This window comes from Balaenoptera ricei, chromosome 6 (genome assembly GCF_028023285.1).
Source record: "Balaenoptera ricei isolate mBalRic1 chromosome 6, mBalRic1.hap2, whole genome shotgun sequence".
In the NCBI taxonomy this organism is placed as follows: Eukaryota; Metazoa; Chordata; class Mammalia; order Artiodactyla; family Balaenopteridae; genus Balaenoptera; species Balaenoptera ricei.
In genome coordinates, this window is record NC_082644.1 from 117,390,345 (window position 1) to 117,404,049 (window position 13,705).

The 13,705-nt window shown below is 44.1% G+C and overlaps 1 protein-coding gene across 4 annotated transcripts in view; it reads left to right on the top strand.

Annotated features, from left to right (window-relative positions):
* Nucleotides 1–2,283: 2,283 nt before the first annotated feature.
* Nucleotides 2,284–13,705, top strand: part of FUBP3 (far upstream element binding protein 3) — a 49,335-nt gene continuing 37,913 nt past the window's right edge. For all 4 annotated transcript variants that reach the window (XM_059925835.1, XM_059925838.1, XM_059925837.1 and 1 more), the window contains exon 1: nt 2,284–2,427. In XM_059925835.1, the coding sequence (XP_059781818.1) occupies nt 2,344–2,427 (84 nt within the window). In that variant the 5' untranslated portion in view covers nt 2,284–2,343. The remainder of the gene's footprint in view (nt 2,428–13,705) is intronic.

Sequence of the window (13,705 nt, forward strand, 5' to 3'; positions counted from 1 at the left end):
CAGATAAAATTTCATTTTAGAGTGGCTTCTAGTTGGTAATATCTAAGGAAGCATTTCAATGTCATCAGTAATGTACCTCTAAATCCCAGGGTGGGATGGCTTATTTAGGTGACAGTCTCATATGCAAAGCAAGTCACAACCAGAGTATGTGGATTTTTTTTTAACCTCTGAGAATCTTTTCCTATCCAGTTTGGGCAAAATCATTCTCATTCATTCATTTCAGAAATATTGAGAGCCAACAAAATGCCAGGCATTTTGTTACGTACTGGGAAGAGCAATGAACAAGGCAAGTGCGGTCCCTGTCTCAACAGAGGTTTTATTCTAGTGGAAAAGACAGACAATAAACAAATAATTACACAGTGATTTAAAAACAGTCGCGATAAATGCTAAGATGATGAAGTCTATGGTGTTAGTAGAACATAGAACACTGGACCTGACTGGGTCTGGGTCATCCTCCTCTTTGGTGCCCCCAGAAATAAGTGAGTTGCCCAAAGTTACTCAACAACTAAAAGGGGGAAGAACAAGAACCTCATCCTCTTACTTAGGCATTCTGTGATCTTTGGACCAAACCTTGAACTGTGCCTTATTATTTGGGCCAATAACCCTGTTTTCACTCATAGGGAGAGCCAGCTGGAATTTGGATGAATCAACCTACTTACCTCAGATTTTTAAAAGTATTCAAAACTCAAGTATCACTGATACTGGGTCAGCAGAACCATCCCTGTTTGGGAAGGTTGATGCCATATCCTTGATTTTTACAAGGATAGCAAATTAACACTCAACACACCCAAGCTGGACCACAAATAGATATGTTGGCATGTGTTGGTCCTGCCTCACAATAGCACTTCAACAACAGCAACACCGCCAACTATGTGCTTTCCTACATGGCTTGAAACATTTTGTCCAAAAGTGATACTCTCCAATATTGCAATTTTGCCAAATTCTTTTATTTTACCATAATCTAGGAATTAATCCGATTTGGCTTTATTCAATTCAAAATAAGTTTCCTAAGCACCTAGGGATACAGGGAAAAATAAGACTCAGTCTCTGCTCTAAAGGAACTCACAGTCTAGTAGTGAAGTCATTAACAAATGAAGAACTGCTCTTTGATTATTGGCCATTTATTGCTCATATTACTTTCCAAAATCTAAAGTTCTCCTATCATGCTGACACAAGAGCTCAAGAGAAGTCACATTGGATTTTACTTCTTTATTTCCCCTTTCTTAGTGCTCATCTTCCTTCATAACTTCAAGATGGGCATAAAATAGTTGACAACATGACTCTCCATTAAATTCGATTCCTTGGCACCATAGAGCTTGGAAATATTAATCATGAGGGCAATCTTGTTAATCCAAAGAGGGGCACCTCTATTTGGACCTGCCACTGACAAAATGTGTCAAGCCCCCAAGTCTTGTTTCTTGGTGGGGGCGGGGGGGTAGCTGTTTGCTCATTTGTAAAATCCACCTCAAAAGCTCAAGTGTGTTCCAGCGTTAAGATTCCTTCCCTTGCTTTGAAATATCTATATCTAGTTACCATCATTTCAAAAAGTTACTTAAGCATTCCAAGAAGCCCTCTTGCAATACTGTTTTGACTCAGCAGGCAGGGAAGCAATGATGGTCCTGTGGTATTTCCTGTATCCCCAGAGTCCCAGAGTTCGTGAAGGAATGTGTAAGAGGACACCACGCTGTCTTTCCAGTAGAAGTTCCCTTCCTAAACTGTGTCGCTAGGCAACCCCAGGTGTGGCATTAGCCCATCCTCGAGGAAACTGATTACGATGCAAGAACTCGGGCCCAGGACTCTGCAAACGTGGGGCACTATTTTGTGGTGCTGTTCCTTGCCCTCCAGCCTCCCTCTGGGTCCTCACGGTGCCATTTCAAAGCGCTCAGTCCCAGTATTCCTAATCGATGGTCATTCCTGAGAGGGGCAGCCAGGGTGCCGTCTAGGGAAAGCCAGGTCACTCCTCTCTGGGTTTCCAAACGGTCGACAGCCGGACACCTCGGGAGACACACACACACACACACACACACACACACACACGCCTCAAGGGTCTGTCACGACATCATCGACGGCCCTGGACCAAATCACGTCTGGGAATGAAGGGATCGCAACTTATCCCTCGAAACCAGATGGCAGCCTCGCTCGCAGGGCTCGCCCCCCACTTCCGGCCGGACCGCGGTCACGTGCCCTGACCCCGCCCCGCAGACGCGGCTCCTCTCGCGTCGGCGAGCGTCCCGGCTTCCCTTCCGCCGGAAGCGGAGCGACTTTCCTTTTCCGGCTACGGGTCCCCAAGCGGAGCGGGAGGCCCGACGGGGGAGCCGAGCGGCGGCGGCGGCGGGGGCGGTAATGGCGGAGCTGGTGCAGGGGCAGAGCGCTCCGGTGGGGATGAAGGCCGAGGGCTTCGTGGACGCTCTGCACCGGGTCCGGCAGGTACGGGCGCGGCCGGCTGGTAGGAGCACGGGAGCCCGAGGCGGGGCTGGGTCGGGCCTGATGGCGAGGAGGGGGTCCGGCCTGGGGGCGGGAGGTAACCTGGGCTGACGCCCCAGCTGGGCTCGGCCGTTCCTTGTGGCTCCTGCAGCCGCGAGGAGCCGAGGGATGAGGCGCCACTGGGAGGCCCAGGCCCAGCCTGTCGGGCCGGTCTCCCAGGTGCCTGCAGCCGCTGGGAAAAGATTTGTCCAGGACGCCTGGCCCTATCGCGTCCCCACGCCGGGGCTGGACCCGCAGGGCAGCCAGCGTGGGGTTCTGAGGTTTACGAGGGTAGGGGGGTAGGGGAGCTCACGGCGAGGACCCGGTCTAGACAGAAGGGGGCTGTCTCAGGCCCAGTAGCTTTTTAAAACTTGGAAAACATCCTCTTCAGACTTATTATATTTCGAGGGTGGAGTGGAAGGAATTCGAGGGTATTTTACTTTTGAGGGTCCTTCGGGAGAGGAGAGAAAGAAAGATGTTAGATAGGTGTGGGTGGTCCATAAGACGTAGAAATTCCTTATGGGCAATAGTTTTTCCTCTTTCAGGGAGCATGTGATATGAAGTCATTCCAACAGTGAAACTTGACCATCTGACAATGTCGTGCATTTTGTCAGACTTAAATAAACTGATTTTTAAGAGGTTGCAAGCTTCCCTGGAGAATGAATATGGGACCTGCCAGAAATACTCTTTGGTTTCTGGTATGATGTTTAGAACAGAACATGTCCTTGTAGTGTGTGTGAAACTTAACTGAACTTAAGTGTTAGCTCTAACACTTCAATTTCTTCTGCTGAGTGTCTTATACTCATCGTCTCTTCCTATTTAATTGTAGGCATACTAACGGATACTTTAAAAGTTGGGCTATAACTAATTACTGCTTGATTCCTAACAGAAAGCTACAGGACTCATTGTATTAGAAGAAAGCCTCCACTCGGTCGCTTGAAGATATGGTCTTTACACCTCTTTCCAGTATTCGAGGGGAGGGAACCCTACCTGTTTCCCAGATACTGACTTTTCATTGTAATACTGATGCTCCTATAGACATTACATTGGATCCCAGAAGTTTCCAAACCTGTGGTTCCGCCTAAAATTTTATCCGATGACTTGTTACTTACTGCCTAGGCACCAACCAATATATAGTGAGTATCCATCTTACTTAGACTTCAGAGCCAACCAGTGGCTGTAATGGATGAACAGTGCCATCCAGCTCCCTTTCCAGCACTCTGCTTGCCGGCGTGTTACACTGCTCTCCTCTACCGTACAGGGTCCTGAACCTTGTTTCTCACTGGCTACTAATATGTAATGGCTTTCACTCTGTGCTGATGTGTGACAATCACCTTGTCGGCCTCTGTATCCAGGAAGAATTATAGTCACTACCCTAAAGAGCTCAGATCCTCAGTTTGCAGAAGGCCTGTAGTTGAACATAAAATGAATTTTGAACCATTGAGAAGACTTTCTGCTTCTCTTGAGCCAGTGGTTGAACTCATATTCTTGGACAACCTGCTCAAGAGGGAGGGAGACCCTCTGTTAAATGCTGACCTAATGTGGATTGTTGAAGCAGTGGTGTTTACTACTAGCAGAGGAAACTTCACTGGAAATGTTCCCAGCTCTGAAATGCACCATTGACTGGAGCAGTTGTAAGCCCAATGGAGACAGTGCTGTAAGTGTATTACTTCCGAATATTAACAGCTGGAGGGCGATACTATCTCCAAGGATTTGATGGCCTTTAAAAACTAAAGAAAACACAGGTTTGTGGGTAATTTTAGGTTTATTTATAGATTTGCATTGGGCAAGAATGGAATGTTAGAAATCTAAAATATTGTGTGCTTATATCAATAGTGAAGCTTACCTCAAAGGGGCTCATATCATGTGGGCATCTGATGATGGTGGTTCTACCTCGCCATTGTATACACAGCATGTTGCAGAAATGTGATTTTCCCCCCAGTAACTGGAGATAAAAGACAGTGCATTTCTTTATTTAAATGATTGGAAAGCTTTCTCTCCTCTTAGGTGCCCTCATAAACACCAGGGACAGTCTGTAAGGCCCTCATAAGTTTGTCAGGGAGCAGTAAGCTGTCTGGTGCTCAGTTTATCCAGAATATCACAGTGGAGTCTGAGTTGACCCTGATGGGATTTGAACCTGCAGTTTCTATTAAGCCTCATATGTAGAGTCCAGCACCTAATCCACGAAGCTTCCCTCCTGGCATCTTGAAACCTCCTTTTGTATCCTTTGGACTCTTTCCAACAAAGGGAACCAATTGTTGCTGTTAGATCACTCTAAGCATGGTATTCCTAGATCTGAAGGGAGTCTCTGAAGATGTCATATAAAATTTAAAATTTCTGCAGCAGTGTGAAGTCCAGTGAGTTAATAGTGTTTGGCCAAAGGGATAACATAGTCATTTTGTAGGGAAGTACACAAATGTAGAAATGTGATCTGATTCATTCCTACTGGTGAAGATCTAAGAACTGCTGGGTGTTTAAAAAAAAATCATGTCCAGTTCTCTGAAGTCATTGGCTGGTTAGCAAAAATAAAGTGTTTCTTCAACTCGTTGTTTAGAGAGCGCAGGATCCTAATAAGAATGGGATGTGGACTTAAAGCCACATTATCCTGTTCTGTGGCCACACTGCACCTCTACGCTGACTACTGTCTGTCAGGCTTTCAAGGGGACCTCATGGAGATTATGGATGAGTAGATACAAATCTGTTTTGTTTTGTTTAGCTTTTCCAAAAATATAAAAGCGTTCCTGGAAAGCCCACTGCTGATAGTTGAGTAGCATCCGTCACCAAGTGCACCCATTCGCATTTTAACAGGACGGTGTCACACCACAGTGTACGTCACATTCCCAGCAGCCTTCCTTCCACGAGCTGGACCAACCACCTGCCAGTCATCACCCAAATAGACGTTCTCTTATCAAACTGCTAGGGCTTCTTAGGACTTTAAGCTCCTATTTTGACCTAGACCCAGTCAGTGCCTCTGCACTGCATAATTCCAGAGTGTTCTATTCACATAAATACAGTGTTCATTGGTACCTCATGGAGTTGGGCATCATGGTGATTCTGCTCCCAAATGATTGTGACCAGGCCACTGAAGAGTCAGTGGAAAGTAACCTTTGACAGATTTTAAGGCCTAGAGCCTGTTCTTTACTAGCGCTGTTTTTTGGAACTGTTGGTTGGTGTGGGGCCTCCGAAGTCCCACAGTCCTGCACAAAATGCTTCCCAGTGCTGCTGTTTCACACTTCGAGCCTGAGCAGTAGATGATTTGGCACGTGTGCTGTATAGAAACACTAAATTTCCTTTAAAAGAATGTGCCTCTACCATTTAAAGAAAAGGCCTGTGTTCATTGGCTGTTGGGCACTCCTTGAGAGATACTGCCTTTGCTCACCTCATATGCGATGTTTGTGCCTCATGGCAGAGTCACGTGTGCTGACTGCTCAGTGGCTTCTAAGTTTACTCCACTGAGACTGTCTCAGACGTGCCCAGTGGTTGAGTAGCTCAGATCATCATTTCACAAGGGACTCACTCCTGCGTGTACATTCATTTGAACTTTCTCAGACACTTGAAGAAAACCAGTGTCTGCAGGACATCTGTGGGCTGCTCTGTGTCTTTGCTTTGATGGGACCCAGTAGAGTACCCTACAGAGAGCGAGTTCTTGTTGAAGGGTTTTCATGATGTGACTGAGCCCATTTGGGTCACCGCGCTTTAATGGAAGCACTGAACTTCATATTTGGTATTGAAAAGTAGATGGTAAATGAACAGTACGTTCCACTGTATGCCTCTAACGCTTTTCTGATATTCAGCTGGGACTTCCTTATCTTTCTTTTAAAATCTGATAACCCATGTGTATCATCAAAGTAAGGTTTCTTAAGTCCCAAATGCAAATTTGCCTAGACCAGAGTTTGCAGACTGGTGGCTTGTGGGCTGGAGAAGGCTCAGAGCGGGCCTGCAGGCATGCTTTGTTTGACCACACAGCGCCAACACTTAGAAACTGGAACAACTTCACGTAAAAAGTGAGATTTTTATCTAATACTTGGCCATACTGCTCCCACGTTCTGCAGTGACTTTATTTGGCAGGAGCTGGGTAGCGGCTGCCCCTTTGCACGGGGCATTGACTCTCCGAGTTGCCTTTGTTCTCCCCACTTTGCTTTTGTTCTGCACTGCCCATCGGGATGCCTAGTCAGCAGCTTTTTTTCCTCATCCTTTTCCAAATTGTGAGCCCATACAATAATTTAAATTTCTGACGGAAAGAGCTGTGCTGGAGAGTTAAGAGATCTGAGTCTCCTGCAAGTAGCTGCATGACCTTGGGCTAGGCTGGCCTTTCCCAGCATTTGATCTACAAGCTGTTCATAGATCTTCCATGGAAAAGGGCTCATGGACAGAGAAGTTTGGGGGATACAGGGTTAAATAAAGGTGAATTGGCTTCTTTACTTCAGGACTTCTCAGAGCCCTTAGTATGCTTCTGTGCATTAAGTCCTACTAGGGTTTGGGATATGCATTGTAAATATACCCAAGTTCTGTCACTTCATACCCTCTTTTCATAAAACCAAATCACCGTCTGTGGATCAAACTTCAGGAAATATTAAGCTAGATAATCTCAGTGGTCCCTTCAAGCTCACCAACATTCAGAGCTTCCATCTAGCTAGATCTGAAAAAAGTTCTGGCCATATTATTTTGGTTCTTTTACTTTCTGATGTGTTGGGTGTCTGTTCAAGCTCCTCTCTCCCTAGCTTTGCTGTGCAATTCTTTTACTCTTAATCATCCCTCTTGAAAATGTTTTACATTTATTGGAGTTTTGTTTTAAAGACACTTGGGAAAGAATAGCCAATACTTTTGGAGGCATGAACTACATTTTTATCCTAGTATCAGATGATAGCAGATCACTTGCAAGACTGAGTAGTGTTCTTGGAAATTGTGAAGTGATGGGGATTGCCTGCTATTGTTTGAGGATCTGCTGAGTCCAAGGCCTCTTGCTGGATGCCGGGCCAGTGTAAAGATAAATAAGACAAGTTTGCTGCTGGTTTTATCTTACCGTGGAATTAGATCCTCACAACAACCAAGTGAAATAGTCAGGACAAGGGTTATAATTTTCATTTTATATTTGAAAACAATAAGCCAAAGAGAGATAAAGCAGTATTCTCGGAGGCACACAAACAGTTAATATATGCAGTAGTTCTTGGACCCATGTCTCCTGCATTCTAAGAGGGACTCGGTTCCTTTGCAGAGGTAGTTGGGTAGTTTTCCATCTCAATGAGAATTCTGCAGCAGAATCTTCAAAGCATCAAAGGGATGCTGGTGGAATTAGATGGGACACAGGGGAGAAAACTAATGGTCATGTCATCTTGAGGGTCTTTGGAGGGGGGATCCTAGCTGGAACAGTATTTCAGCTTAGAGCCTCAGCTGGTCATCTTAGCATTTTTCTGACAGGCTTCTCCATATTCACTTTAACTTTAGCAAACGTTTAATGAGTACTTTCTATGTGCCAAACGCTTTGCTGTGCATTAGGGAAGTTCTTGAACTTTTTTTGGAGCATAGACCTTTTTAAGACTCTTGAAAACTTTGAACCGCTCCTCGGAAATATTTAAATAGTTTGTATGTAATTTCAGGAGGTTCATGAATTCTCTAAAGCTAATCCCTGGAGCTCCCAGTCAAGGAACCTTTGTCCTGGGAGTACCAAGATGATTGAGACAGGTCCACACCTCAAAGAGCTCCCTGTAATGGGGAGACAGTATAACCAGCAACTTCCTCAGTGAGGTCACGCTACTTAAAGGTAGTTTTTAAAGTGCTTTGCAAACAGATAAGGGAGTATTTAATTCTCCCCAAATGTGGGTGGCATGAAGTTGTCAGCAAAAGCTACTAAGAAGAGCTGATATCTTATTCGATTGACATATAGAATTCCTTGTTTTGGTTAATGCCAGTTAATAGGGCAGAATCAGCCAGGGCCCCATCTCTAATGACAACAATAGCTACCATTCATTGAGCTTGTGTTGTGCTGGGTGCCAGGCAAGGACTTTCATATAAGTTCTCTCACTTGATGGTTGCAGAATACCCAAGAGGTAGTATAGTGAAGTGGTTATTAAAGCTTTGGATTCAGTCTATATGAGTTCAAGTTCTGGTTCTGCCAATTACTAGCTTATAGTGACTTTGGATAAGTTATCTAACATCTTTAAACCTCAGTTTCCTCATCTGTAAGAGGGAGATCATTGATGGTGGCTATATCTATCCATCTATCTATATCTAGATAGATAGATAGATAGTTTTGTTTTTTGTTTTTTGGAATAGCTAATATTAGAAGTTAAGAGGTTACCCTTGGGAGGTGGAGGTGGGTAGTGACTGAAGGGGTCATGAGTCCAGCTTCGGGGGTGCTGGTTATGTTCTGTTTCTTGATCCGGATGCTAGTTGCACAGGCATTTTAGTACATGAAAATTCAAGCTGTCAACTCACCCATGTACTTTTTTTGTATTATTATTTTATTATTTTTCAATAAAAGGTTAAAATAGCAAACATTTCTCGTTCCTTACGATGTGCCCAGCGTTGTTCTGGGTGCTTTACATTGTTGTCTTGGTATCCCCATGGGTATAATTCCAGGCAGACTGGCTCCAGATCCCACAGAATTGAGACTAGTAGCTACTGTCTGAGGTCACCGTGAAGATGAATTGACGGCACCATCAGGCACTTAGTAAGTGCACAATAAATTTGATGCACTGCTGTCTTCATAGTAACCTAGGCAGTGGGTGCAGAACGAGGACTTGCCTCTGTGCACCACGGCTCCAGACCTGCCCTCCGAGACTTGCTCGCTCCCAGCTACTGGGCTCGACCGCTCTGGCCACATACTGTGTCCTCCTGCTGTGGGGAGTAGAGACTTTCAGCTCAGTCTGTCAGTTCGCCAGGGCGGGGCCACCCTGGGTGACTTCAGAGCAGAGGTTCCAGGGAAGCAGTTTGGGTTCCTCCTCCCTAAGTGGTGGTGTGAGCTCTCACCTCTACTTTAGAATCGACAGTGACTATGTTGAAGGACATGGACCCAATCAGTGTGTGGATGACTTGCCGCCATTCAGATAGCTTTGCCTGTTTCCATTTAGTGTAAAGTTTTATTAAATGTGAAGTTGTGGAAATATTCACAGCTTTCTGTTTGGGTTTATAGGGTGAGCTACTCTGATTACAAAACTTAAAGATGTGCACTGGGAATAATTAATTGCCATGTTTCCTAACTTTAGTGAATCGTGTACCACCTTTATTATGATTGTCATATCAGTGAACCCTCAGTATTCTATTTACTTTGTATTTTAAAATCATTTTAAATTTAGGTTTATTTAAAATATTTTTGAACATTCATCCATGCACCTCCCCAGATTGCTTTGTACTCTTTAGAAAACACTGCCTTAGTTCATCCCTGCATTTTACAGGGAGCAAGACCACTGAAGGTCTTGCCCAAGGTCGTATGCCGGAAGAGCCAGCTGGAAAACCAGGACTCCTGACTGATGCCTGGTCCGGTGCTCCCCTCCTCCATGTTTCCACTAACTACTGGCAGTGGAGGTTAAATGTCTATGACGTTGATTTATATTTCATCTATTAGCTGTGCTTAAAATAGCACAGGTAGTGAGGTAACCCATTCTTGCCGCCTCCCCCCAGAAAGGGGGGAAAGTGAATCAAGTAGTAGAAAATCAGTAGCAGCGTCCCCTCAAGGTCTTGCTTTCAGATAAGCACTGGAGTGGCCTTGGTTTTCTTGGAATATCGTGGCTTCTGTGACTATTTTCTGGCGTACACCATCATTAACTGAAAACGTACCTCACTTCCCTTAAGCAGCTACCGTTCAGAATGGTCAGTTATGGACGTGAGGAATTACTTGAGCTCTGCGTACTGGAAATCATTAGGTTTTAAGTCCTCGGGAAGTGACTGTGTTTAAGAAAGTATCAGGTGGAGGAAGGGGAGTTAGCCTAGTGCTGTGGTTAGTAGCACGGACTCTGGAGTCAGGCAGGCCTGGGCTTCAATGCGGTTTCTGCCGTTTATAAGATGTGTGACTTTGGGCAGGTCACTCAGCCTCTCTGAGCTTCACTTTTCCTTGTCCTAAAGTGAAAACAATAATACTAACCTCCTAAAGAATCATCATGAGGAATAAATGAGATAGCATCTTTAAAATGTTCTTAGCAGAGTGCCTACACATAGTAAGCACTCATTGAATTTTAACTCATTATTTCAGTAGGCATTTAAAATCATGTCTTAGAACAAGGTAGCATTTGTATGAATAAAGGAATACATTGTTTCTTTATAGCATATTATAATATATAATGTGGTATCAATGTAAGTTATGGTATAATTGTATATTATAATGTTAAACTCACATCTAACATTTGTTTAGCCGCAGTTCAAATGCAGTTATTGACTTCAGAGCTACACCTCTTAACCATTATCCTGTACTGCTTTTCTCATAGTGAAAATTTCCCAAATTATAGATTGGGAAGCAAACATGATTTAAAAACAAATCTGAAATCCTCAGTCACATTTTAGAAGGTCGCTTGTTGATTTAATCAAAATTAGGAATAGAAAACTATTGTAACACTTCTGGCATATCAGCTTGGGGGAGAAAATTACATTCCAGCAACATATGAAACATACCATATAAATTATAAGGAAGGCCAAGGACTCAGGAATGACATCTGAGCTAATTTGGAAGGAAGGGAAAAGGTCTGGAAGCTAAGAGGTCTCATCAGAAGAGGGTAGAGAGAGTGCCAGATTTGTAGAGCTTACATTTAGGGTCCTGTCTTTGAGGGTGATCTGACATGCACACTACTGGGGGACTCCACTGATAACCATAGCCTTTTCTCTTGTGTTTTGGGGTCGTCCTTACTGTCTCTTGCCAATGTTTTGGTCTGTCTTCAAACAGACAACTGGGCCAGTAATCTTGAAAACCCTCACATTGGCCATTTACTGCTCAGTTTATTGGACAGACGAAAGGGCCTCGGTGGGGCATAAGCCACTGCAGTGTTCTCACCTTTTAATCTGCCTGCTTCCCGAGCTGAGTCCTTAAAGATAAGTTTTGCATCTTAAGTAAGTAGCCAACCTCCACAAGCTTATCCAAAACAAATATGGAGAGCAAGATTGAAAGCTGGTGGTAGAATGCTGTTAGGCGAGATTTATATAGTATTCTGTTTTAGAGCAAATGCCCACTTGCCTTGAAATTTGAATATAAGAGATGGGGTTTCTATCAACAGTCTTAGTATTTTAATTATTTAACTTAAAATAGTGTTTTTCAACGAGCACCTGTCCAGGCTACCATCATCTATAGCCTAGACAGGGCAAACATTTTCTTCAAAAGTCCAGATAGTGGGAATTCCCTGGTGGTCCAGTGGTTAGGGCTCCGCGCTTTCACTGCCAAGGGCCCAGGTTCAGTCCCTTTTCGGGGAACTGAGATCCCACAAGCCACGTGGTGCGGCCAAAAAAAAAAAGTTCAGGTAGTAAATTTCGTGTATATATATATATGCTCTGCACACCATATGATCTCTGTGAATGGGTGTGGCTCTGTTCTAATAAAACTTTATTGACCAAAGCAGGTAGTTCACCAACTGGGGTTTGCTGACTCCTGGCCTAGAATACCTCCTAAATGGTCCTGCTGCTCTTGTCCCCTTAGAATCTATTGATATTTTCCTCGTCCAGGGACATTTTTTTAAAATCATAAATCAGCAGGTTACTCCCCTTACTAAGCCTTGTAGTTGCTTTCCATCACCCTCCATATAAAATCCAAGCCCCAGAATTCCCTGGTGGTCCAGCGGTTAGGACTCCGCGCTTCCACTGCAGGGGGGCACAGGCTCCATCCCTGGTCGGGGAACTAAGATCCTGCAAACTGCGAGGTGCAGTTAAATATATACATAAATATAAATAAATAAGTAAGTGAATAAATCCACGCCCCTTCCCATGACCTCTGAAGCCCTATGTGAACTGCTCTTGCCCACCCCTTGGAACACATCTAGTTCCTTCTATTCTAGTGACGTCAACTTACCTATCAAGCTTGCTCCTGCCTCAGGGCCTTTGTACAAGCTGTTCCCTCTGCCTAGAATGCTCGTCCTCATCATTTAGGTCTCAGATCACATCTCAGCTCACAGCAGCCTTCCCTGATCACCCTGTTTAAAGTAGCTCTCCTGAGGACTCTGTATGTCCTTGTCTTCTCTTATTAGTATCGTGCTTATCACCAGCTGAAATGATCAGTTTACTGATTAGCTTGTGTACCTGTGACTCCCCACTGATTGCCAACTCTGGGAGAGTAAGGACCTGCTTATTCTTGTTCACTGCAGAGCCCAGGACATAGTAGACACTCAGCACTTGTTGGGTGAGTTGCCTTCTTTTACAGCCCTGGTATTTGTGAAGTGCTTTCTCATGTACAGAGCTCCTTTGTGTTCAGAGTATGTTGTTATCTTTTCAAAAACTATGAAGCAGATGGTATTATACCCAGAGGATCTTAGACAGAGAGGAAGGGGACTTGCCCAACACCACAGAACTAGGAAATGGAAAGGACGAGACCTGACCCAGGATACCTGACATTTAAATTCTGCCTTAGGTTTTCAGTATCATGATTGTCTTTGGTTGTTTATTTGTTTAAAGTAATTTATGTTGGTCCCAGAAAGTCTCAGAATTCTGGGCACATTTGGACAACCTCAGGAAAACTACCACTGAAGACATAGGTCTGGGACATCTCTGCTGGCTGCCCCTAATCCCCCCCTTGCTTGTGAGGCTTAACTGAGGGACTAAAATCAAGACCAGTTGTAAATATTCCTTTGATTAAATCAAAGAGTTAATTTATTGTGAAAATCATGTTTAATTCCTAACGGAAACAAAGCAGATAAGTGTAGGAAGCTCTGCATAGCATTTGTTTCTAGGGGAAAAATTTAATAACTATGTTCTGTTCTTTGATGATAAATGTTAAAAGTTAGAATAGCTCTCAGAGGTTATCTCGATCTCTCCAGTGCAGGAATCTTTCCAAACTCGTCTGGACAGATGGTCACCCCCCTGCCGTTTGAACTTCCAGTGGAGAGCAGCTTGTTGTTTTATGTTTCTGTAGATCACATCGTCACTTTATAGGGGTTAAGGTTAATAGGACGAATATATTCCTAAAGAGCTGTCAACATTTGAGCAAACATGGCCTCTTAAATATTGCTGGGGAATTTGTTCCTTAAGGGAATCCTGTGCTAAAACCTTTTGAACAGAGTTCTTCATATTGTTGGCCTGCTTTTTTCCTTAAAATGTGGTATACCTATATTTT